This window comes from Myotis lucifugus, unplaced genomic scaffold (genome assembly GCF_000147115.1).
Source record: "Myotis lucifugus unplaced genomic scaffold, Myoluc2.0 scaffold_0, whole genome shotgun sequence".
In the NCBI taxonomy this organism is placed as follows: domain Eukaryota; kingdom Metazoa; phylum Chordata; class Mammalia; order Chiroptera; family Vespertilionidae; genus Myotis; species Myotis lucifugus.
The window spans coordinates 53864551-53889298 of NW_005871048.1; the positions used below are offsets into that span (position 1 = coordinate 53864551).

Genomic DNA, 24748 nt, shown 5'->3' on the forward strand with positions numbered 1-24748 from the left:
TAGTAGTATTTCTCTCTATTTTTCTCCAGTCCTGTTGATTAAAATGGAAAGGAATTAAAACACAAGCATATTATATCATGCAGTAGTTCAGTTATAACAAAAATCTTTTTATGTTTTGACTTTCTAAAAATAGTTTTCCCTTATCCTCCTAAATAATAAAAGGCTAATATGCAAATTGTCCCTCCAACCGGTAGTTCAACTGCTTGTGGCCCCTCCCCCCAGCGGCCCCACCCTCAATTGCCCCTCCTCACGCCCATCGGGAGTGGGGCTGGCTGACTAACTGCCCATGGCCCCTCCCCCTGGCTGGCCCAGCCCTGGTTGGAGTGGGCTGGCTGGACCCCACCCATGAACGAATTCGTGCACCAGGCCTCTAGTGTACCATGAAGCACATGTCCTTGGGCTTTCATTCTCCTCTGACATTGGTAGTCTCCTCACTTCAGTCTTTCTGGGATGTTTGTGGTGGTTACCACAGGACTGATGTACAAGAAGAAGACCTTTTTTTATTTTTATGCCCCTACTTGTAGTGATGTCTGTCATTATAATGAATCTTAGGAATTAAGTTGCAGTATTTGTTTTCTAAGCCTGTTTTTATTAATTTTTTTTCTTGTATTTCCACTTGTTTGCTGTAGGTCCTCTGTTTGAAGACAGCCCACCCTGCTGCCCAAGATTTCATTTCATGCCACGTTTTGTAAGATTCCTTCCAGGTAAATCTTTTGGCTTGTCTGTGACCCGTGGAAATAGTGTGTCTGAAAATAAGCCTGCCATTCTCCTTCCAGTCTTTCGGACAACTTCCCCACCACAGACACTGGTAATTTTCTACTTCTAGGTCAGGCGTAAAATGTAAAATTACTCATGCTGCTGTGTACCCTTACGTAATGTATGGTAGCCCCAAACTAGATGAGCAGTGGGAGAATTGATTGATAAAATTTGAAATTTCACTTGATAAAGTATCACGTGTTAAAATTAATATGGAAATATGCATGTGGCTTAAAAATGCAAAGAGTTAATTGGAAAACAATAATTACAACATTTTATATACAATCTGACTATATGCTAAAAAATACTGCAATAGTAGTTGTATGAAGGTAGTGGCATTGCAGTTGCTTTTTTCTATTTTTTTGACATAGACTTCTACTTATTTTACAGTGAAAAAACTATTTTCTCACTCAATTAAAATAAGTAACTATATGACATGTTTTTTAAGCAACATTTTAACTGTTTTTGAAAAATTTTTTTGAGAGTCTAGCTATGAGATATGGCATTATATTTGGTGTTTTTAAAAATGGTTGGGTTTGTAATGAAATCTTTGGGTGCCTTTTTGTTTGCAGAGTCTTCACCACCCTAAAGGAATCATCCCAGGTCTCATTCTGGTTTCTCCTTCACTGGTATTTCCAGTGATATGCTCATACTTCCGGCCATGCATGCCCTTATTTCCTTTGCTTCCACTTGAATCTTCCTTTTGCTCTCTGCATAGTCACCTTTCTTTGCTTCCTCGATTAAGTCCTGTGCTCTGACTTCTGTCTCTCGGCTCTAGGGGCCTCGGTGCCTTATGCTAACCACCAACTTCCATGGAAATGTCAACTCCACCATTTGCCTTTTTCCCCCCTATATGTGTGCTGCTCAGTGATATTGGCGAAAAGGTTTGGCAGCTGCAATAAATCTGTGATCTACAATTTCACCTGTTCAGCATGTAAGCTTTCAGCCCAGGCTACATATCCACAGTTTCAAAAGTTTAGCCTTAGGCTCATGCGCTTCTCCTTATGCTTGCTGTCCTTCTGGGGCAGGAAGCCTTCCTCTCAGGCCTTGGAACTTACCCTAGAGACTGTCAGACCCTGGTCCAGCCACACCTGCCTTTGCTATGGCACCTCGCCCCCTTAACCCCATCCCCACCCTGCCACTGCTGCTGCTGTCGGAGCCAGCCTCCCAGCCCAGCCAGTGTAGTTCATTGGTTGAGCGTCAGCCCATTCACCAAGAGGTCACTGGTTCAATTCCTGGTCAGGGTACATGCCTCGGTTGTGGGCTTGATCCCCAGCAGGAGGTGTTGTTTCTATCGCTCTCTCCCTCTCACTTCCTCTCTCTAAAATCAATAAAAACATATTTAAAGAAAAAAAGCCAGCCTCCCAAAGACCAAATCCAGGGGACACGCTTTAGTCTCTTCCTGAAGGTGGTGCCTGGGCCCTCACCTTGTCTCTCTGCTGAGCTGCCCTTAACTTTCCTCTGAGCTCCGATGTGTCCCTTTGCGGCTTTTGTTTCTTGTCCATTTATTCTAGCTTAGATTGTCCTCAGGATTTTGTCCTTTCCTTGGTCCAGGCATTCAGTCACAATGACTTATTTTTATTTTAGAATAGTGTTGCTCATGTTTTCAGTGTTATCATTTTTTTTTTTGTTTGGAAATGTATTCAAAAGCTTTCCCCCTTTGTACATCTGGTTTTGTTTTATTGAGGAGTCCTTTTTTTTTCTCTCAAGTGAGTGTATCTTTGATTTTATAATGGCACCTTAGCAGTGAACTTATTATAAAATGGTGTTGCAGTGAGTTTGTTGAAAAGCCTTTTCTTTCAGTAACTGTCTGCCTCTAGGCATTTTATGACCAAGCAAATCTCTAAGACAAAGTGGACAGTTTTAAAAGCATCTTAAAGAAAAATCTTACATTAGATATTTACTTTGTGGGATTTTAACTCTCACAAAATGTTTTCCATAACTAGGGATAAAATTTATGTTGTCACTAAAAGAGGTCTTTTGATTTATTTTTCAAACAAGATATACTTTTTCAGTAGACTTCCCTTTGAAAATATACTAGAGAAACTTGCAGATTTCAGTATGGAAATCCAATTGATCCAGCATCATTTATTGAAAAGACGGTTGAAGTGAATTGAAGGGTTAATTGAAGGGTTTTCTCTGCCCTCAATTGGGTTGACTTGGGGTGTGTGTGTGTGTGTGTGTGTGTGTGTGTGCGCGTGCACATGTGTGTGACAAACAGTACAAATGTGTATACTGTAAAAATGAGCACCCCTCTAGACATGTAAAAATGAGTAGGTGCTATGAGTGGTTTGATTTGTATTTGTTTTAACCTGTGTAGGGAGAATTAATGCTTTTTTGTTTCAGTGGGCTAACAACATGTTATGCAACTTGCTTTTATACTCACCTACTTCAGATATCCTCCATGTAAATACATCGCCTCATTCTGTAAAACTTACATAGAATTCCACAGTATGAACTGACACTAATTTTTTTCGACATTTCTTCTAGTGAAGAATATTTTGGAGATGGCTATTTTCTCCCCATTGCATAAATACTTCAGGAATTGTCTTTTGCATCTAGCCTTTTGCATTTAGGTCAATGTTTCTATAAGGTAGACTCCTAGAAGTGAAATGATTTGTTACAACAATATGCACATTTTAAATTTGGAAAGATACTGGCCAAGTTCTCGCTAAAAAGCACATAATTTGTAGTTGTCACCAACATTTTTAACAGTACCTATTTTCTGTACATCTGCCAACACTGAATAATACTCGTCTTCTATAGTTTGTCTAATAGGCAAAAGGTCATCTCATTGTTATCATTTGCATTTTACTTGGACTACTCTGAGAATGAGCAGCTTTCATATATTTCAGGTATTTCACGGTCCTCTCGTTCTCTTTTCATTTATTTCAGTTTATTATCTCTAATAGAAAGTTTTCTAGGCATCATATTTTTTCTTCAGTTTTCCAGTTTACCTGTTTTAAAGACAGCTATCTCAGTCGCTTTCTACAGATTTGTTCAAAATTAAGCTTATAGTTTAAATCAAGGATTATTCAATGAAGGTCAGTTTTCCAGAGGTTAAACCATAGAACAACCAGTTGATTGAAATTAAGATTTTTTTTTCAAATTTTTGTGGTGTTGTTTTTTGATTTTGTTTTTTCTATCCCTACCTCTACCTGTAGCAGTCAGACAGTTAAAATGAACTCTCCTAGAGCCTGTTTAAGGTTTTATTTGACTATAGCTGGGGCTGGGGCTTGGTGTAATTCAAGATAGGAAGGCTGCATGTACAGGAAAGCCTGTTCATTGCTTGTATCATTGTTGTAGTAAAGCTTTGGAAATCCTGAATCAGTTTTGCAAATTGATTATCTAGCAGATTGATTGTTGGAAATTGCCCCACCCTGGAGAAGTAGTTCTCAGTTGTGGCTGACAGAGGCCAGCAGGTGGGAGTGTATCTCAATATTCCCAGGGAGACAAGCGTGGTTTGAAAAAAAACATCAAGAGAGAAACCAAGATGGCGGCATAGGTAAACACCGGAAATTGCTGCCTTGTACAACCACTTCAAAAATACAACTAAAAGACAAACGGACACCATCCAGAACCACAGGAAGGCTGGCTGAGTGGAAAGTCTACAACTAGAAGGAAAGAGAAAAGCACACTGAGACTCAGAGGAGGTGCGGAAGTAAAGTGCAGAGGTATGGAGGCACACGCGGAAAGGGCTGGCAACTGAGGACGTGGTTGTCTTTTTCAATTGGGAGGGAGTCTCAAGCTCCTGACTGCTCTGAACTCCAGTTCCGGGCGAGTCTCTGGGGACCCAGACTCATACGGGGAGAAACTGGACTGTCTGGCGTCGGGTGGAACTCGAGGGTGGCTTTCTCTCAGAGGTGCTTGCAGCGATTACCGTGGACACTGAGACCCGGGGCCTCTTAGGGCAGGACTGAGGATCAGCCATAGCTCCGCCCTGTTGATTTTCCGAGACCCCACCCCACCCAAGCTCTTTTTGCATATGAATGACCTGGCCTTTTGCAATTTAAAATTACCTAACAAGCTGCAGCTGAGTCAGAGAGACCCAGAACATCCAAAAGAAGGCCCAAGGCCCCACAGCAGCTTGCATTGCTTCACAGCTGGGCCCCATCTGGCACCTCCAAACCCCAAACAAAGAAGAGGAATCTGCAGATCTCTCCGTAGCTCCTTCGGAGTAGTCTCAGGCAGAGGCTAAATTATCACCTCCTTAGAGATCCAAGAGCCAGTGTACCCGTGGTCAGAGTGGGACCATCCAGATTACAACTCAGATCCATAAGGGACACACTTGTCTCCAGCACAGTTCTCCCACCGTAGACACAGCTGATTCTCACAGCCAACTGGCCTGGAGGTCAATTCTTCCCAGTGATACCTACAACAATCAAGGCTTAACTACAACAAGACTGTTCACACAGCCCACAAAGGGGTGCACCAAGAGTGTCCACCTCAGGTAATTGGGGAGGCTGAGCCACTGGGCCCTATAGGACACCTAGCACAGAAAGCCACTCTGTCAACACAGGGAAGCAGCCAAAATGAGGAGACAGAAAAACAGGTCACATGAAAGAAATGGATGAAAGCAAACTACTGGATATAGAGTTCAAAACCACGGTTATAATGTTACTCAAGAATCTTTTAGAAACCACCAATAAATTTAGTGAGACCCTCCATAAATCTAGTGAGACCCTCGAAGATATGAAAAAGGACCAACTAGAAATTAAGCATACACTGACTGAAATAAAGAATATTATACAGACTCCCAACAGCAGACTAGAGGATCACAAGAATCAAGTCAAAGATTTGAAATATGAAGAAGCAAAAAATACCCATCCGGAAAAACAAAAAATAATCCAAAAATATGAAGATAGTGTAAGGAGCCTCTGGGACAACTTCAAGTGTACCAACATCCGAATTATGGGAGTGCCAGAAGAAGAGAGAGAGTGAGATATTGAAAACGTATTTGAAGAAATAATGACAGAAAACTTCCCCTACCTGGTGAAAGAAATAGACTTACAAGTCCAGGAAGCACAGAGAACCCCAAACAAAAGGAATCCAAAGAGGACCACACCAAGACACATCATAAATAAAATGCCAAAAGCAAAAGACAAAGAGAGAATCTTAAAAGCAGCAAGAGAAAAAAAGTCAGTTACCTACAAGGGAGTACCCATACGACTGTCAGCTGATTTCTCAACAGAAACTATGCAGGCCAGAAGGGAGTGGCAAGAAATATTCAAAGTGATGAATGCCAAGAACCTACAACCAAGATTACTTTATCCAGCAAAGCTATCATTCAGAATTGAAGGTCAGATAAAGAGCTTCACAGATAAGGAAAAGCTAAAGGAGTTCATCACCACCAAACCGGTATTATATGAAATGTTGAAATGTATTCTTTAAGAAGAGGAAGAAGAAGAAAAAGGTAAAGATAAAAATTATGAACAACAAATGCACATCTATCAACAAATGAATCTAAAAATCAAGTGAATAAATAATCTGATGAACAGAATAAACTGGTGAATATAATAGGATCAGGGGCATAGAAAGGGAGTGGACTGACAGTTCTCAGGGGGAAAGGGATGTGGGGGGTGCGGGAAGAAACTGGAAAAAAACTGTACACCTATGGATGAGGACAGTGGGGGGGGGGGGTAAGGGCAGAGGGTGGGGTGGGAACCGGGTGGAGGGGAGCTATGGGGGAAAAAAAGAGGAACAACTGTAATAATCTGAACAATAAAGATTTAATTTAAAAAAATATCAATTGAGATAATATCATAGTACTAGAGGCCTGGTGCACGAATTCGTGCATGGGTGGGGTCCGGCCAGCCCACCCCAATTGGGCTGGGCTAGCTGGGGGGAGGGTCCTTGGGCAGTTGGCTGGCTGGCCGCCCCCAGTCTGGGTGGGAGGGGCCGATCGGGGATGGTGGTGGCCAGGGGAGGGGCCGCAAGCAGTTGGCCGGCTGGCCCCTCCCCCTGGCCCAACTCCCTATCGAACTCCTGGTCGAGGGAACAATTTGCATATTAGCCTTTTATTATATGGGATAACTTTGTATTTGGAAAGCTTAGAAAATACCTGTTAATACAGATTTTTAGACAAGATTATTTAGAGGCATCTTAGCAGGAATACACAGGGGACATAGTAATGCAGCTGTATAGTTATTCCTAGTGTAAGGAAGGAGGAAGGCGTGTTTGTGTTTGTTAAAATTGAGTGTTAGACTGTTGAGAAGCACTTGTGTAACCAGCCATATTCTTAACACAAATTCTCTAACAAATTGCCCTCCCCCGCAAATAACGTTATAAATAATCAGACAACATAAATGGAGAGTATTGGGTCTCTAAGAAACAGTTATAAAGTCTGTCAGTTCATTAATGACTGTCCAGATTCATTCCCTGAAACACAAACTCCAGTTCTTTTCGAATAATGACCCGTTGTCACGGCTCCAGTCCCAGTGCTGGCACAGCGCCTGCTAACCTTAGCGTACCCACTCTCACTTCTCATTTGTATCGTGTCCTATTTATCTCAGCCAGCGAGATAAAAATGGCTTCTTAGCCCTCAGTGACACCGTTCCATAAATCCCCAACATAAACATGTAGCAAAGCAGACAAACCAAAAGAGCCAATTCATTAACATTGGTAAATTCATGGCAGTCTGTGAGCAAGTGGCCATGTTATTTATCTGCTTCAGAAAGTCACTTTTCAAATATTTATGAGGGTCTTTTTTGCTGGGCTGGGTATGAGAATACAGCCCTTGCATGGGCTCTGGCAGGATTCTCTAGTCTACCTTCTTCGTATTTCCATAAGGACTGCACCTCATTATTGCCCCTGGAGCAGTGCCTCAGTCCCCCTCCTTAGGTTATCTGCTCTGGGTTTCTACATTTTTTCACAGTGGTAAATCTCTGTCTTTTTAGGTTTTGGGTGCTGTTTTAAATATTTAGCAGATTTCAACATGGATTTACACTTTCACCTTCAGCATGACCGACTTTGCACCTGATGTGTTTTGTTTTTTTTAAGAAAAGTATTTCTAGTTTCTATGCTGCTGTAAAACTCTCCTGCCTCGTTGGCAGCTGTGTGTGTGTGTGTGTGTGTGTGTGTATGTGTTAATCCTCACCCAAGAATATTTTTCCATTGACTTTTAGAGACAGTGGAAGGGATGGGAAGAGACACAGAGAGAGAAACATGGATGTGATACATCAATTGGTTGCCTCCCACACGTACCCCGACCAGGGCCGGGGATCCAGCTTGCAATCAAAGTACATGCCCTTGATCAAAATGGAACTCAGGACCCCTCAGTCTGTGGGCCGACACTCTCCACTGATCCAAACCGGCTAGGGCTTGTTGGCAGCTTTGCGCCCAGGCTAGGTAGAAGCATTCTGGTGAGCACGTGGTGACTTTCTTTCTTTATATTGTGAATATGCTCCTAAATTGGGAAATACCCTTGGTGTGTCAAATAAAAGTGACATAGGGACACTGTTTCCAGTGTCTAGAAGAGTGCCTGTTTCATAATAGGTGCTCAGTAACGATTTGTTGGATGAATGGACAAATATTTAGGTTAATGAATGAATGCAGGATGCCTATATATAGTAGCTCTGTAGCAGCAATGTCATCTAGTTTCAGAATAGCATCTGGGGTTAAAAAACCTCATACACACCAGAGAGAAATCTTGATACTTATTTTCTTCTTTCTCAGATGTGTAGGCCTGTCCAAGCTTTAGCCCATAGCAACGTGTATGAAAATCTTTTATCCTTTTCATTTTCTGGTAGCCCCAGTTCCTTGGGTATCTAACTCCTCTAGCACAAATAGGACACTCTCATTTGTGCCCACCTATCCCCACAATCTTGGTTTCCTCATTCTCCATGAAGTGTTGGCCTCATACTGGGGCTCCTAGAATATTTTTTGACCTGGGGAGGGTACTCATTGTCCTCTAAATCCTCAGGGCTCTTGTCCTTTCTTTGGGTAGGCCTAAGTCAAGAAAAGGGGTATAAGGTAGTTACACATACTGGTCAAGAAGCCAAGTCCAAAGAGAAGCCAGAAACCTGAGCACCGGAAATTAATGCTCACATTAAATGAATCTTTGGTTCATCAAGTACCAGATTAATTGGCTTTTTCCAGAGCACTTTAATTATGTCCTTTGTTGTTTTTACCTTCTGTACTTAGTAATATGTGCTCCATAAGCCTCAGAATACTTGCTATTTTTCCATGTACTAACTCCATAATGATCTTCATGATATTAGTACAGGCTCTTTAGGACTATTCATCACGGCAGGTGTAGCACATTAGCACCAAAAAATTAGACCATCACACAGTAAGCTGAAAACATCCATAAATATCTCAAAAGCTTAGAATATCCTTAAGATAATAACATCACTGCTAAAGAGCTTTCATCTGTTACCTAGAAAGAATGATAAAATATTTAAGTTCTGTATATTGTAAGCTGTGGTTCTTCATGCTCGATGGTTTTAAATTTATTTAGATAGACACCTTTTTCTATATTCACACCGTACAAATGGAGCCTTTTATCATTTAGAATGTTGCTCTTACCGTCTTAGTAAATGAGATGGTTTATGAGCACTGTTTATCAATGAAACAAATGGCTTTCGGATTATTTGGCACCTGGTTAAACAATGTAAATTCTAAATTACCTTTTTATGAACGCTCTTTTGTCTCTGTTGTCTTGTTTTTCCTTATTTGGCTGATGGCTGGCTGTGCATTGAGTAGCCTCATTTTCCCCTTTCTCTCTACTCTCACCCCAGATGGAGGGAAGGAAGTGCTGTCCATGCACCAGATTCTCCTTTACTTGTTACGGTGCAGCAAAGCGCTGGTCCCGGAGGAGGAGATCGCCAACATGCTGCAGTGGGAAGAGCTTGAGTGGCAGAAATATGCGGAAGAGTGCAAAGGCATGATTGTCACCAACCCCGGCACGGTAGGTTCTGGTGCTCACACACTCAGACCCAGCCACCTTCCTTCTGGGTGTGAATGTTTCAGAAAAACAATGACAACATTTTCAAAGCTTTATGTACTCATTCCCTCTCATCCTTGAGTAATTTTTAACTATTTAGTAGATACGAAAAATATTATAGGTGCGTTTGGTAGTAAGTTCATCTTATTGGTAAATTTATTCTGCTCCTTATGGAGACTTTTAAAGTTCTTAGGTATGTTCAGTTCTGATTTTTTTTTTTTTAGGCATAAAAGTAATATATCTTCACTATAGAAAATTAGGAAAATCAAAAAGCAGCCCAAAGAAGGCAATAAAAATTACCCATGATTCCATTCTACAGAGATGATAGTATTCAGTTTTCTGGTCTCTAGGATATATTTCATATTGTTTTGAAACAAAATTGGCATCATTCTATTAAATGGTATTATATTAAATATTTAGACCTCCTTATCCGCCAGAAACAACCACAAAATATCATTTTTTTCATAGTCATAAATTTCTTTAGGAGTGTTAAAAAAAGAAGACCTTTAAGTTATAAAATTAACTCCTTATTGTTGGGTACCCAGGTTGCTCCCAGACTTTTACTAAAACAAATAATGCTATATTGAATTTGTATATGTGTGTACATGTACATATGTATATGTATGTGTCTTTGAATATTTATCCATTTAACTCCTTAGGAAGAAGTAGTCTGGCTGTATACACATGTTAAGTCTTTTGATACGTAGGGCAAATACCTTCCAGAAGGGTTGTAAAATGTGTGCTCTGACTAGGAAGATATGAGGGTACCCATTTCTTCATATTGGTTATACTGTTTAAAAATTTAAAAAAAATCTTTATTGTTGAAAGTATTCTACTACTTTAACAAACTTTGTCAGTTGATAGGGAAAAATATTATTTAGTTCAGTTTTGTGTTTATTTTAGTTTCTAACAAAAATTGATATTTTAAATGTTTATTGGCCTTTTGATAATGGCCTATCAATATCCTTTGTCAAATTTTCTGTTGTGGTATTTGTCCTTTTTTATTGATCCTTTTATTGCTCTTTTGCCATAATTATTACAAATATTTCCCACTTCTTTTGTTTCTTATTATTTTGTTTTAAAATTAGCTTCTAATGTTAGTTGTTGAAATAAACATGTGAAATTTAAAAGAGAGAATTAAAAGATAACTAGATTTATCTTATAAAGAAAATGCTGTTTTATATATTATATCAATTAAAATTATTTTTTCTTCAAAATATGTTATTTCATAAAATATATATTGGCATCTTATCAGAATAAGTTTTTCCAGAAAGGGAGAATTAAAATATTTCCATGTAAAGAAACAAAGTAATCTATTTAAACAAAGCTGTTGTTTTAAAAAGGCTGCCAAATTTGTTCAATTGTCATGATTCATAAAAATAAAAACTCTGGATCAACTTTCTGTAGCATGACACCAACATCTGCACAAACAAAATGTGGTTATTTGCAAACCAAACACTCCAGCTAATGCCAGTTATTTTAAACAGATCTCGAAAATGAAAGTGTTTAATAAAAATGTTTTTCAACATAACATTTATTTAAAATTAAAAAGTCATACAGTTTTTACTGTTATATTCTTAAGCCACATAAATCATTGTTAAAGTAACTTTAAAAGAAATATACAAATCATAGCACTATGAGAGTGTGATTGTGAATTTGATTTTTCTCCTTTAAACAGCTGCAGAAATTTACATTTCTTCTGTCAGGTTTATAGCTGGGTCAGAAGTTGGGTTCAGGTGATGGTGGTGGCAGACATGATCTTTTCATCTTGGTGAGTCCACTCCAAGCATCCCATGATTTACAGTGGACACTTTGGGAACACTTTCTCCCTGGAGCTTCCTTCCATGTCCTGGCTAACATTTCCTGATGTCCTAGAATCACTTGGAGAGCTTTTGAAAATATAAGAATGCCATGATTGACCCTATATACTCCAGGCACTCAAGGATCTGTAGTTAAAAAAAAAAAAATCCCAGGGACTTCAGAGTCACTCGTTGCTTGTTACTGAGCTGATGGCATGGAGGACATTTACTCCATGACCAGGGTCATCATTCAACTTACTGTTGAGGGACAACCATGTGAGCCAGATGCTAGTGAAGTATATAGATGTGTATGACGCTTGTCCAGGTGCAGTCTCACAGCATATCCACGTAAAAGGAGTCTGTGATGAACCCTTGAATCAATGTGAGATCACTCGGCTGGGCTGCCAGTATACTTCATAAACACCACAGGAAGGTCTTTAAGGAATTGAGAAATTGTATAAATTATTGGCATGTTTAAATGCACATACTTGGCATAGTGTTTGGCCAGTTTGAAGATAATGAAGAAACCAGGATGAAAGGTTTATGTTGGAAAGTAGGTGGAAATAAGAAAACGTAAATTTGGATGCCAGGCTTTGGGACATGTTGAAGTTAATTCTTTTTTAATATTTACCTAAAAATATGTTTAGAGGAGGAACATATTCTGGAAACTCAGTCTGATTCAAACATCTTCCATTATATTGTTTTGAGAATAGGGTCAAGTGTACATTTCATACTTGCTTTGAAAGATCACCCAATGGTAAGAATATTGGGGAATTTATTAAATTTTCAAGCCATTATGGTCACATTAAGTACTTTATTGTTACGGAATTTAAAAGACTCAATCTCCCTCTTTGGGCACTTTGCTTCTACCAGAGAATACTTTGGTCATTAGTGAGAATGTTTTTTTCTTATGTTTCTACAAAGATGGTAGGATAGCTGTCGTAGAGTGTGGCCAAATTCTAAAACTGATTTCCTTCACCTCCCCACACGTGTAAATTTAGAGATACTATAGATATTCTAAGTCATTATCTCCTTGTTGATTCCATAGCATGGTGTTTAAAATCCTGGGAACACGAATAACTCACTAGCACCTTTCAGATGTGCAGTTTTCTTGGTGCTTTGATGCACAAAATATTGGAACCAATTCTTAGGCCTAAATAATATGTTGCAACATCTATAATACTTTCAACAATAAAGATAAATTTAAGAAAATATGTTGCTACTGTTGATAAGCACTTACATAATATTATACTTGGTTACCTGTGACCAACATCTTCTCTAGTTGTTAATTTTGAGAGCAGAGGCTAACTTTTTATTTTTTTTTTTTATTTTTTATTTTTTGGAAACAATTTTTTTTTTTTCTTTTTTCTTTTTTTTTTTTTTTTTTTTCTCTAATATATTTTATTGATTTTTTACAGAGAGGAAGAGAGAGGGATAGAGAGCTAGAAACATCGATGAGAGAGAAACATCGACCAGCTGCCTCCTGCACACCTCCCACTGGGGGTGTGCCCGCAACCAACGTACATGCCCTTGACCGGAATCGAACCCGGGACCCTCCAGTCCGCAGGCCGACGCTCTATCCACTGAGCCAAACCGGATTCGGCAGAGGCTAACTTTTTAAGATACTAGTGAAATTTTGATTGTTAAATCACATTTAAATATTCCTTAAAAACCTAAGTGTAAGTTGTTTTTAAACTAATGTGGATGGATTTACACAAACCTATTCCCATTGTCCCCTACTTGGATTTGTCAGATGGCTGCCTGGGGCTATAGCTGTGGGCAGGATAACGGCTTGTCCCAGTTGTTGGGGGCTGTCCGCTTTTAGCGTTGAAACCCCTCAGCCCTGGACAGTTCACACATTGTATGCGGGAAACGTATTTATAGTTTTACGTTGACTGTAAGTAGTAGAGCCACCTGTTACTACCCGCAAACAATGTGTTCAGACCACCAACCAGACTCTAGTTGTTGGTCATTGCTGGGCGACAGGATGAAGCTCATTGGCCTCCATGTGGATCAGTTCTGTAGCCTTTGGTTTAAAGCAGCTGAGCCAAAGACTCCACAATCCCCTAGTAAGAGTTTAGTTTGTAATGATAGAGGCCTGCCAGAGAATTGGGCATAAGCAAGAGGGTTGCTAAAACATTCTCTCCATGATTCTACCTTCTTTTTACAAACTTAAGCTTTCAGGATGAAAGGTATTTTATAAACGGTTCCTCATATTTTAGCAACTCAAGAAGGAATTAGCTGTTCACTTTATTTTTATTAGACTTGCATAAAAAATATGAGGCTCTCTATTAAAATTAAAAATGGCCTACATGGACATAATAAGAGGAACTTAACCATTTGGCTTTTGTACTACCATACCTTCTAATTTAAAGATGTGGAATTAAAGGAATACAATAAGGTACAGAGAGAACTAATGGGAAACATGTATATAGAGGCATCTGTCTGTGCATTCTGAGTAGAAGTAAGCTATTCATTTGAAATGTGAACTTAAAACAGAATAAGCCAGCACGTTTCTTCCTTGTAATGTGGAATACTTCCCCGGTGCCTTCGGAGAGGTTAAGGAAAAGTTATATCTGACTAGGTGTCCTTTTAAAAGTTTAATTTTTAAAGGTTTCCATGTGGACTGCAAAAAAGGACAAGATCATTGTTCATTATGCCAAATGGCACGGACTCATTTACAGGGATGACATTATAGTTTTTATATAGTGTAGCTGCTATGACTAAAGGGTTCAAGTGACATTTTCCCTTTGGGGATGAGGCTTTCCTAGAAAAAAAATTCGATTAATTTCTTTCCTACTTAGGTTAAAGTCAATACTTACAGACTTCTTATGGGAATAAATGGCTTTGATTTTTCTCTGTAGAAACCAAGCTCTGTCCGCATCGATCAACTGGATCGTGAACAGTTCAACCCCGATGTGATTACTTTTCCAATAATCGTTCACTTTGGGATACGCCCTGCACAGTTGAGTTATGCAGGAGACCCACAGTAAGATATTTCTCGGTGTTTGTCTTAGCCAATTTCACCTTCTACTCACAGCTTCATTAGCAGAGGAATACCTTTTAGCGGATGTTTTCCTTTTTGAAAATTAAGAACTAAAATGAGCCATGTTTCCAAATTTAGGTCACCAAATGAAACAAATTTTGGTAGCTTACAGGAAATTATTATTCAATAGATTATCCTTTGCAGTCTTGGTCAGCAAGAGTCCTGTATGTTTTTAATCTTTAAGGAACTTTTCATTTATTCATCCTTATAATACTTATTGTTACTATTTTTTCAGTGCCCTCTAGAGGAAAATAGCATCATATTGGTTCCTAGCACTGCTGAATTCATACAGATTCTATTTTTTTGGAGCACCTTAGTAAGAGCTTAAGACCCCATGCAAAGCTAAGGGTCGTGTTAGAAGGAGAAGCTGTGGCTTCTGACTTTCAGAATTGATGTTATTTTCCACATTTGGGTTTTTCTAACTGGCATGTTAGTGTTTTTCTGGGAGAAGATGAACATGTGTGATATTGGAAATATTACCATTATTTTCTTCAGGAATGTTTGAATTTCCTACCTTGTTAAACAAACGAATAGTTAACTGAGTTAAAAGTTTTTTTAAAGGATTCATAATGAGAGAAAAGGGCATTTGGGCTTTTTAATTCATAAATACAATTCTGGCTAATATCTTAGAAGAGGCTAAAGGGTTTTATTCTTTTTCCCCCCTCTTTGGATAAAAGTATAAAGCAGTGAACCAGGCACTGTGTAAGTACTTCTTTCTTTCCTCCATTCTCTAAGAAACTGTTATCAAAAAGAGACCCAGCTGAGGCCGAGAAAGGAGCAGTTTCAATGACAGAACCAGCTTCAAGATGACAGAAAACCCTTTGAAAGCCCCTTCTTGTCAGAAAAATGTTAGTAGAATGTGATTAGGCTCTCGTGGACTCAGGTGGCAGGAGTGTGAATTGATAAAAAACTCCCCTTCATTCCCCGGGCACTTTAACAGCATCCTTCAGGCCCATCTAGGTTACCACATGTTTGGCTACAAACGTGCTTATTCTTGTCCTGATATATACAGATGAGTGTACACCATTCATCTTTCCCCCTCCCCACTGGAGAAATGGATACAGCTATGTAGCGAGGGTATTGGCACGGATGTGGCTTTCTTTCTAATACTCTCCAAATTTTACTTTCAGTCTAGGCCGTTCAGAGACTGACAGTATCCTTATTGAGGGGTCTTTCTCTCAGCAAACATCAAAAAGTACATGTTTAAATAAAATTTGTCACTTTCAAGGAGGTAACAATGAGAAACAGCATATGTTTCTATTGGCTTTGTATATCTCCTTTGGAATTCTTTCCAGATAGATTCACCCATGTAGTGACACCTCATTTTTCAACCAAAATAAGCAATAATCAGCTTAATAACTAGGTTCCAGATAGCTTTTGGTCATCCTGACCTTCAACCCCCCCAAACCATATCCTTCCTTAGAATGAAGGTTTGCTGCCATTATGGTATAAAAAAAGAATGCTGTTTATAATTGAACAGGGCTATTGAGACAACTGGCTTTATTGTGCTTCAGATTGGCCTGCTCTTTGTTGAAGATGTCTGTCTGTCCTTTTCCTTAGGTACCAGAAACTGTGGAAGAGTTATGTGAAACTTCGCCACCTCCTAGCAAATAGTCCCAAAGTCAAACAAACGGACAAACAGAAACTGGCCCAGAGGGAGGTGGGTATTGAGCTCTGTTCTGTGATTGATGATGCGCTTCAGGTTGATTTCAAGGTTGTCGCATGGCACTACACTTTTGAATAAGATGGGAAAAGACTTTCAAAAAGTCATAGTTTACTCCCCTCCTCACATTAGTAGGCTGATTGATTTTTTTTTCATCTTATTAGTATCTAAGGAACCATTTTTCCTCCTAAAAAGGATACTTTTTTCTTTTTTTATAAAGGAGGATAGTTTCTTAACTAAAGGATTGCTACCATTGGGAATAAATGTATCTTTTATAGAAACTAAAATATAAAACTGGCTGGATCAGCTTTTTATCATAATTAGACTGCACATCATATAACTTTGGATCTTATGCAAATTTCTTGGTGTTAAGGTTGTAAAAGATTGTCTTCCATATGCCTGTCAGTTTAGTGGGTGAACTTATTTTGTAAGGTTTTATGCTCTACATTCCACATGTCTTTACTAATGGGTCATATTATCTTTATATTCCAGGAACACTTATGTTTTAGTTATAATTTTAAGAGTAAATGAATTTGGTATCAAAATAGATTTTGTCTCAGTGAGGTTTATTCTGCTTGGTGGTGTAAGAGCAAGGCTCTGAGGCTGGGAAAGGTGTTTGAATTCTGGCTTCGTCACTTACTGTGACTTGAGCCAGTCAGCTTCGGTAAAGAGGAGGGAAGCAGGGCTGAGAGAGGCTGACTGAGCTGTCCCGCTGTTGGTGCCCCAGGGAAAAAGGTGGTTGTGTGGACTTCTGAAATAGTCCATTGAGCTTTCCTCTAATCAGGGGTGGAGGTGGTGGTGGTGGTGGTGGTTCCTTTGTATTATGAATTCCTATGAGGTTGTTCCTGAGTAAGTATACAAATATAAAATTATTTTTATGATTAATTATTTGAAGTGCAGTTAAAGGAAAGAGTTCCTGACTATGTCTTGCAGAAGTTTTAGATTATTGTATTTTTTAAAATAAAATGTATCCTCCCAATAAGAGTTGTTATAATGGGTTGGCAAATTTGAAAGCGACTTTTAGAATTACGTGGGTTGCAGGTTAATTTATTGATTGTATTTCTTAGATGTAAAGGCTTGACAACATAGGCTTGCTATAATTATAATTTTTACATGCTGATTTCAAAACCCAAACACTACTTTTTAAAAAATCAGTAAAGGTCATTTTTAATTTGAACTTGCCAGAATGGTAGATTTGGCTTAAATCTTTTTCTTATCTAGTTACCCAAGGCTTTGAGCATTCTGGCCATCATTTCAAGTAAATTACTGTAATTTGGCATGAAGAGGTTTGAGTGCCTGGATGTAAGGGTGATATTGAATGAATCTAGCTTATTTTCTAATGCTTGATGTTTGGCTTAAAATTGCTCTGCAACCATCAGGTGACTCATCATAATGAGTTCTCTTCTAGGAAGCGCTCCAAAAAATACGACAGAAGAATACAATGAGGCGAGAAGTAACAGTGGAGCTCAGTAGCCAAGGATTCTGGAAAACTGGCATCCGTTCTGATGTCTGTCAGGTAACGATGCTTCTGGGAATACAGTCATCCTGTATACCTCTTCCTTTAAAAGTCATTGGTGCTGAAGTTTTCCTAATTCTGAGAAGTTTCTGCGGAACATATTACCTTGTAGCTAAATGGGACACCCATAAATTGTTTTGTGTCCTTTGGGTTTTGTTTTTGTTGTCAGTTTTGCTATTATCTTGATGAACTGTGTGTGTGTGTGTGTGTGTGTGTGTGTGTGTGTGTGTGTGCGCGCGCGCGTGCGTGCACTCACAGGCACAGTGGTAGGGTGGGGGGCACTTAGTAATGCTAGACGCTGTCTCTGCATATTGAGTGAAGGCAAGTCCATTCTTCAAATGCACCTGTCTGTTTGCAGCCATGTGCAGGTGCTTGTCCAAAAAGATACACAGCAGCAGCTCTACAGGCAGATTCCCGGAGGCCATGTGTACATACTATGACCTGTGACTCAAGCTTATGCTGCAGGAAACTGAAGGCATTGATGAACGGAATCAGTATAAATTTCATATTTGACCCAAATGATAGTATTTTTTCATTTGATGAACTCAATAGAGGAATATGTCAGATATATATGCTGACTCACTAATAAGTATTTTGTTTTCCCTGTGGGAGGAATTTTTACCAGATCAGAGAGCTCCAAAGCTCACTTGATTTTTTTTGTTATGATTGGTACTGGTTGCGCTGCAGAGAAATTACAGTAAAGGAAAATGACTACCCAGGCTGGGGTCAGGTAATGTAATTAGCTGTGTTCAGCCTTTTGGAAGAATTCTTTCCAGGCTTCCACTTATCTGTTTTGATGGTAGCATATATTGTAATAAGTTTCGATACTCTCAGGTATTCATTTCATCATAATCAGTGTGTTTTTAAAAAAATCAATGTTGGCATTTAATTATTATATTGAACAGTGGGATTTAATCCAATAATTAAAGGTATTACTGTGCAATTCATTTCCCATGTGATGTCCAAAGCTAAATAGTTTTGTTTTAAGATGAACTGCTATTGATGCAGTACTGCTAAATAGTTTGAGAATAATCATCTACAGTGGTAGCCAGCATCCTCCAGGTCCTCAATTATTTTGCCAATTGACCACATTTTTTTTTCTCTAAGTACTTTCAATAGTGAATATCTTACTCTGTTGATTCTCTCTGAGAGTCACTTGAAGTCATATCACCTGATTGCCTGCTTGCTAGTGTTTCTCCGAATCCATAACATCATCCTAAGGTAGACACCATAAGAACAATGAGTGGAATGTTGAACAATGAGTGGAGTCTGCCTCAAACCTGGTGATCTCAGTGACAAGTCGGAGTTGATTGTTTGAGAGATCCTAAAATTGTGGAGCATTGAGAACTGGAAAGGACCTTAGAGATCTTCTAGTTTAGTGATTTTTAAACTTGAGTTTTTGGGTAACTCTGAAGTTGTTTTGTTTTTTAACAAAACCCTGTGAGGCCCTAATTTATAAAAAGATAAAGCAATAACTGTCTGATTGGTGGGTGTGGAGGGATTATCCTATTTTACTTGCTTTTCTTCCCACCCCAGGTTGCAGTCCCTAAGGCAGTTTTGTTCCGCTGAACGCAGTTTTTTAAAAAGTATCGAGTCCTTTTCCCCTTTTCTTTTGGTGAAACAAATAGGGGCGCTCAATAATCTGCTCCACTGCAGTTTTCCGTTCTTTGTGTATCACGGATGCCTCACTTTGGCTCCTCAGCTAGATTAGACATAGCTTGAGGACTAGGTTATTTTCTCTATATACATATTATATTTTTCATTCTGCTTTGAGGTTGGTAGGAGCACTCAGTGACTTTCTTTGACTGACTGGTCAGAGAAAATGGATCCTGATTAAACTGTATACAAAGGTGAATATTTTTTGATCTGGTCATAGTTCCTCCGTCTGTAGGATTCCCATTCTTCCAAGACAACTGGTAACTGTTTAGAAGCTATGCTTACTGTCAATTGATGGCATTCGCACCAATTCAGTGACAACTGGAATCCCCATTTTGGGGTGTGGTGAAGAAGGAAACTTTACAGCTCAATTGTGAAACAGCTAGGCTGTGAAAACAGCACAGATGTATAATAGCGGCTCAATTGTGTTACCACAGGGCTGTGAGGCAGCCCTGGGACCAGGCCCCTCTTCTGTTCTGCTCTACTCCTCCACAGTCTGCTCTGGCCTGCCCTGGTCTGCGCCCCTTTGCTTCCACAAGACATCTTTGGTGTTTCAGCTCAGTCAGTTGAAACAGTCCTTGATGGAAAGTGCACTCCAGAGCCAGTGGAGAGCTGGCTTGTATGGACAGAAGTTCCTGCCAGTGGTCCCTGATTGGTCTGCTCTCATGCAAATGAGGACTTCAAATCTTTGCAGTTTGATTGGTCCAAAAGGCACTGTCCTGACTGGTCAGAATAGAGCCGCTCTGATTGGATGTGGGGAAAGCCTCAGTCCTATTGGTTGAAATAGGATTCTAGGAACTCCTTTGTAAGGGCTGGCTCAGATGGCAGGACTGTTCATTGCAGAGGAAGGTAGTTCAGTGCAGGCTTCTCCCTGAAGAGCAGTGTGTGTGAGAGGCCCCTGTGTAGAAATGACTGCTAGGCTCTATTTTTCAGAAATTTGAGCCTAGTTAGCCATCAGGAACCCTTCTTAGTAGGTGTTTTTTTTCCCTCAGGGTTCACATTACATTCTCCTGTCCTCCTAATGAAGTCTTATTTAATTTTAGTAAAATTATGCTCGCATTTAAATGACTTGATAAAGACTGTAAATTGCTGACTTTGAGTTCATATACTGAATACAGGAATTGCTGTATGGTTTGTCAAAAGGAGAAAATGTCTACATATAAATGAATGAAAGTGTGAGCCAGCCAGCTACCTGAGAAGTTGATAGAAGCAGAAGAGAAAGAAATCTGGGTACAAGAGCAATAATGGGGGAGTGGGGGGCAGGGGGTTCGGACTCTTAAAAACAGTGATAAAACCATAAATTCCATGTTTTGGTGAAATAGTTCCTTATGTACCAAAATCAAGTCATCCTGGAGGCATTTTGTAGCTGTCACCGTTAGGTGGAGAGGTGAAGTATCTATTTCTCTACCTTGATATATTAAATATTACTCCACCATCAATGAATTTTCTTGGAGTTGTGAAAGTAAACTGTTACCTGCACTGAGCTTAAAACATCACCATATAGGAATGCCACCTGTGCAAGTGAGAGGCTCCATGGTGGAAATTATTAAAGCCATTCCTCTGGTCCGTGCCAGTTTCTTGAATCTCTGAGACTTGTCCTCACTTGGCTTTCTGTTAGACTGTCCTCTTGTACTCACCCAGTGACTTGGATTCTGCAGACCCCTCTCCGGTTTTGGTCACATTTCCAGTGAATGCATGATGTTAATTTTTGGGTTCTTTCATTCTCAGGGCCCTCGGACGCCCTGCTACACTTCCTGTCTTCGCTCTCACAGGTGCGAGACCACACAGGGATTTGTCCTCACGCACTCTTATTTAGGAGCTCATGGGGATACTTTGTCTTCTAGTTTTTATGTATATATTGTTTGTAAGTCTAGTTTGCTATTCTGGTTGCTCTATATTTATGGGAGAATTTTAATATTCTTAAAGTTACACATGGCCATTTCCTCACACTCTTTTAGGGGAACTTTTTTTTTAAATGAAAGCAGTTGCCAGGCTTGAATTAGAGGGAGAGCAAAAATATGCCCAGTGATTATGTGCCTTTCAACATTGCAGAGGTTGGTATTTTAAAAAACTGAGCTAGAGATACAAGTCTTGTAGTTAATGTTGAGACTTGTTGCCTGGGATGGACGTGGGTCATGCTTTCCTTTCCATGGTATTCACAAGAAACAGACTTTTTTGGAAAGAGAAACTGGCTCTAGTTGGAGCAAGTTTAGAAGAAGTGGTGAAGCGACTAAGAGCTGTTTCATATGAGTCAAGGTTCAAGGAAATAAGACTTAGGTTAACCAAGAGACGATGTAGGGGCCAGGCCACTTAATGCATCTTTTTATTTTGTCTCTAGGGGTAGAACTAGGTTCCAAGGGATAAGGAGACAGATTTGGGCTTAATGTTCTAAAAATTATCTGGTAATCAGAGTACTCTAGAGAGGGCTTTATTGATCTCTCACTGGAGGTATTAAAAAATAAACAATTCACCAGTTTAAGTTCACACTTTAGAAAGATAGTTGCACTGTATAGTCTTCATGACCTGTCCACCTTGAGTGTTTAGCTTTGACTCCCTTGAGCTCCCTGCAATTTAGATGCCTGTAAAACCATATTATACTTGGGCCACACACTGCCATATTACTATATTTTTAAATACAGCACTTATAAAAACTATGTGGACAAAATGCCAATAATTCAAATCATAATGGCACATCTCTGGGAATCCCTTGAGGGCAAAAAGAGTGTCTTCATCTTTTTCTCTTCCACACCCTTGGAAGCCTTGCACATGGAGGTGCTCAGTATGTCTTTATTGAATTGAACTGGAACGAAAGACATTCTGTTGATCAGAGCGTCTATTTGGGAGAACTAATCATTCTTTTTAAGTTAATAATACAGGGAACTGATTTCTATAGTTTCAAGCAAATCCATTTTCATGTATTTTTAAATACTGCCAGCTTAAAATACTTCAAAGACTAAAATGGTAGAAAGCATATGTCAGTCATTCTGTGAGCTGTGCCCATCCTCCAGGCTCTGATGAATAAGAATGACTCCTTTATTCTCTTAAGTTCTAGGGAACCATTATTAAAGAACAGAAAAAGACATACCTTTCATGAAATTATCTCCCAACGAGGTATCTATAGCCAAATGAAAAGTGATTGAAACAAAAAACAAAAGTTCCATGCTCTCGGGTGCCTTTATTGTATCGGTGGCTCTATAAAAGTTGTCCTTACAATGTTAAGCCATTAAGTGTGAAACCTGGAATGGCCTTTGAAGATCACCTGGTTGAGAAGGTCTTACCTAAAGGATAGTGATGGGCTTCAGGGGTTCTGAGCCCATTAAAATGGCATCCAATTTTGCATGCTTGTGTGCAGAGGCATTTTGAGGGGAAAGAATTATTTTCCTTAGATTCTCAGAAGTGTCTTGACCATGACAAAGTTCCCAGATTGGTGAGTCCTAATCCATTCCCTTGTAATTAAAGATAGACAAGGAGGCACAAACGTTCTTTTTTTTTTTTTTTAAATATATTTTATTGATTTTTTACAGAGAGGAAGGGAGAGGGATAGAGAGGTAGAAACATCGATAAGAGAGAAACATCGATCAGCTGCCTCCTGCACACCCCCTACTGGGGATGTGTCCGCAACCAAGGTACATGCCCTTGACTGGAATCGAACCTGGGACCTTTCAGTCCACAGGCCGACGCTCTATCCACTGAGCCAAACCGGTCAGGGCTACACAAACGTTCTTGTGACCTTGTCGAGGTTATCTTGCTGAGTACTGATTGAACCAGGGCCATTCCTACTTGAATGAGGGCTAATAGGACTTGTTGTAAACCGTTTTTTGTTGTTGTTGTTTCACTTATTTTTTTTTTTTATTAATCTTTATTGTTCAGATTATTACAGATGTTCCTCTTTTTTTCCCCAATTGCTCCCCTCCACCCGGTTCCCACCCCACCCCATGCCCTTACTCCCCCCCACTGTCCTCGTCCATAGGTGTAAGATTTTTGTCCGATCTCTTCCCACACTCCCCACACCCACTTCCATGTGAGAATTGTCAGTTCATTCCCTTTCTATGCCCCCGATTCTATTATATTCACCAGTTTATTTTGTTCATCAGATTTTTTATTTACTTGATTTTTAGATTCACTTGTTGATAGATATGTATTTCTTGTCACTTTGTTGTTCATAATTTTTTTTTCTTTACCTTTTTCTTCTTCCTCTTTTTAAAGAATACCTTTCAGCATTTCATATAATACTGGTTTGGTGGTGATGAACTCCTTTAGCTTTTTCTTGTCTGTGAAGCTCTTTATCTGACCTTCAATTCTAAATGATAGCTTTGCTGGGTAGAGTAATCTTGGTTGTAGGTTCTTGCTATTCATCATTTTGAATATTTCTTGTCACTCCCTTCTGGCCTGCATAGTTTCTGTTGAGAAATCAGCTGACAGTCGAATGGGTTCTCCCTTGTAAGTAACTGTTTTTCTCTTGCTGCTTTTAAGATTCACTCTTTGTCTTTTGCCCTTGGCATTTTAATTATGATGGTCTTGGTGTGGTCCTCTTTGGATTCCTTTTGTTTGGGGTTCTCCGCGCTTCCTGGACTTGTAAGTCTATTTCTTTCACCAGGTAGGGGAAGTTTTCTGTCATTATTTCTTCAAATAGGTTTTCAATATCTTGCTCTCTCTCTCTTTTTCTGACACCCCTATAATTCAGTTGTTGGTATGCTTGAAGTTGTCCCAGAGGCTCCTTACACTGTCTTCATATTTTTGGATTCTTTTTTCATTTTGCTTTTCCAGTTGGGTGTTTTTTGCTTCTTCGTATTTCAAATCTTTGCCTTGATTCTTGGGATCCTCTGGTCTGCTGTTGGATCTCTGTATATTATTCTTTATTTCAGTCAGTGTATGCTTAATTTCTGATTGGTCCTTTTTCATATCCTTGAGGGTCTCATTAAATTTATCGGTGGTTTCTAGAAGATTCTTGAGTAACCTTATAACCATGGTTTTGAACTCTATATCCAGTATTTTGCTTTTATCCATTTCTTTCATTTGTGACTTGTTTCTTTGTCTCCACAATTTGGCTGCTTCCTGTGTTGATAGAGTGGCCTTGTGTGGTAGATGTCCTCTAGGGCCCAGTGGCTCAGCCTCCCCAATCACCTGAGGTGGACACTCTTGGTGCACCCCTTTGTGGGCTGGGTGCACAGTCCTGTTGTAGTTAAGCCTTGATTGCTGTTGGTATCACTGGGAGGAATTGACCTCCAGATCAATTGGCTGTGAGGACCAGCTGTGTCTACAGTGGAAGAACTGCTGTGCCGGAGATACCCTTATGGGGCAGGACTTGCTTCAGTGGGGCTTTGGTGCTCACTGAGTCTTCCCCTTGAGTGTGTCCCTTATGGATGTG

At 39.5% G+C, this 24748-nt stretch overlaps 1 protein-coding gene across 1 annotated transcript in view; it reads left to right on the plus strand.

Moving 5' to 3' along the window:
• DROSHA (drosha ribonuclease III) overlaps window positions 1-24748 on the plus strand; it is a 105383-nt gene that overhangs the window by 38157 nt on the left and 42478 nt on the right. Inside the window, exons 15-19 of the mRNA XM_023757055.1 lie at window positions 630-704; window positions 9495-9664; window positions 14364-14488; window positions 16106-16205; window positions 17617-17724. Of these exons, the coding sequence (XP_023612823.1) occupies window positions 630-704; window positions 9495-9664; window positions 14364-14488; window positions 16106-16205; window positions 17617-17724 (578 nt within the window). The remainder of the gene's footprint in view (window positions 1-629; window positions 705-9494; window positions 9665-14363; window positions 14489-16105; window positions 16206-17616; window positions 17725-24748) is intronic.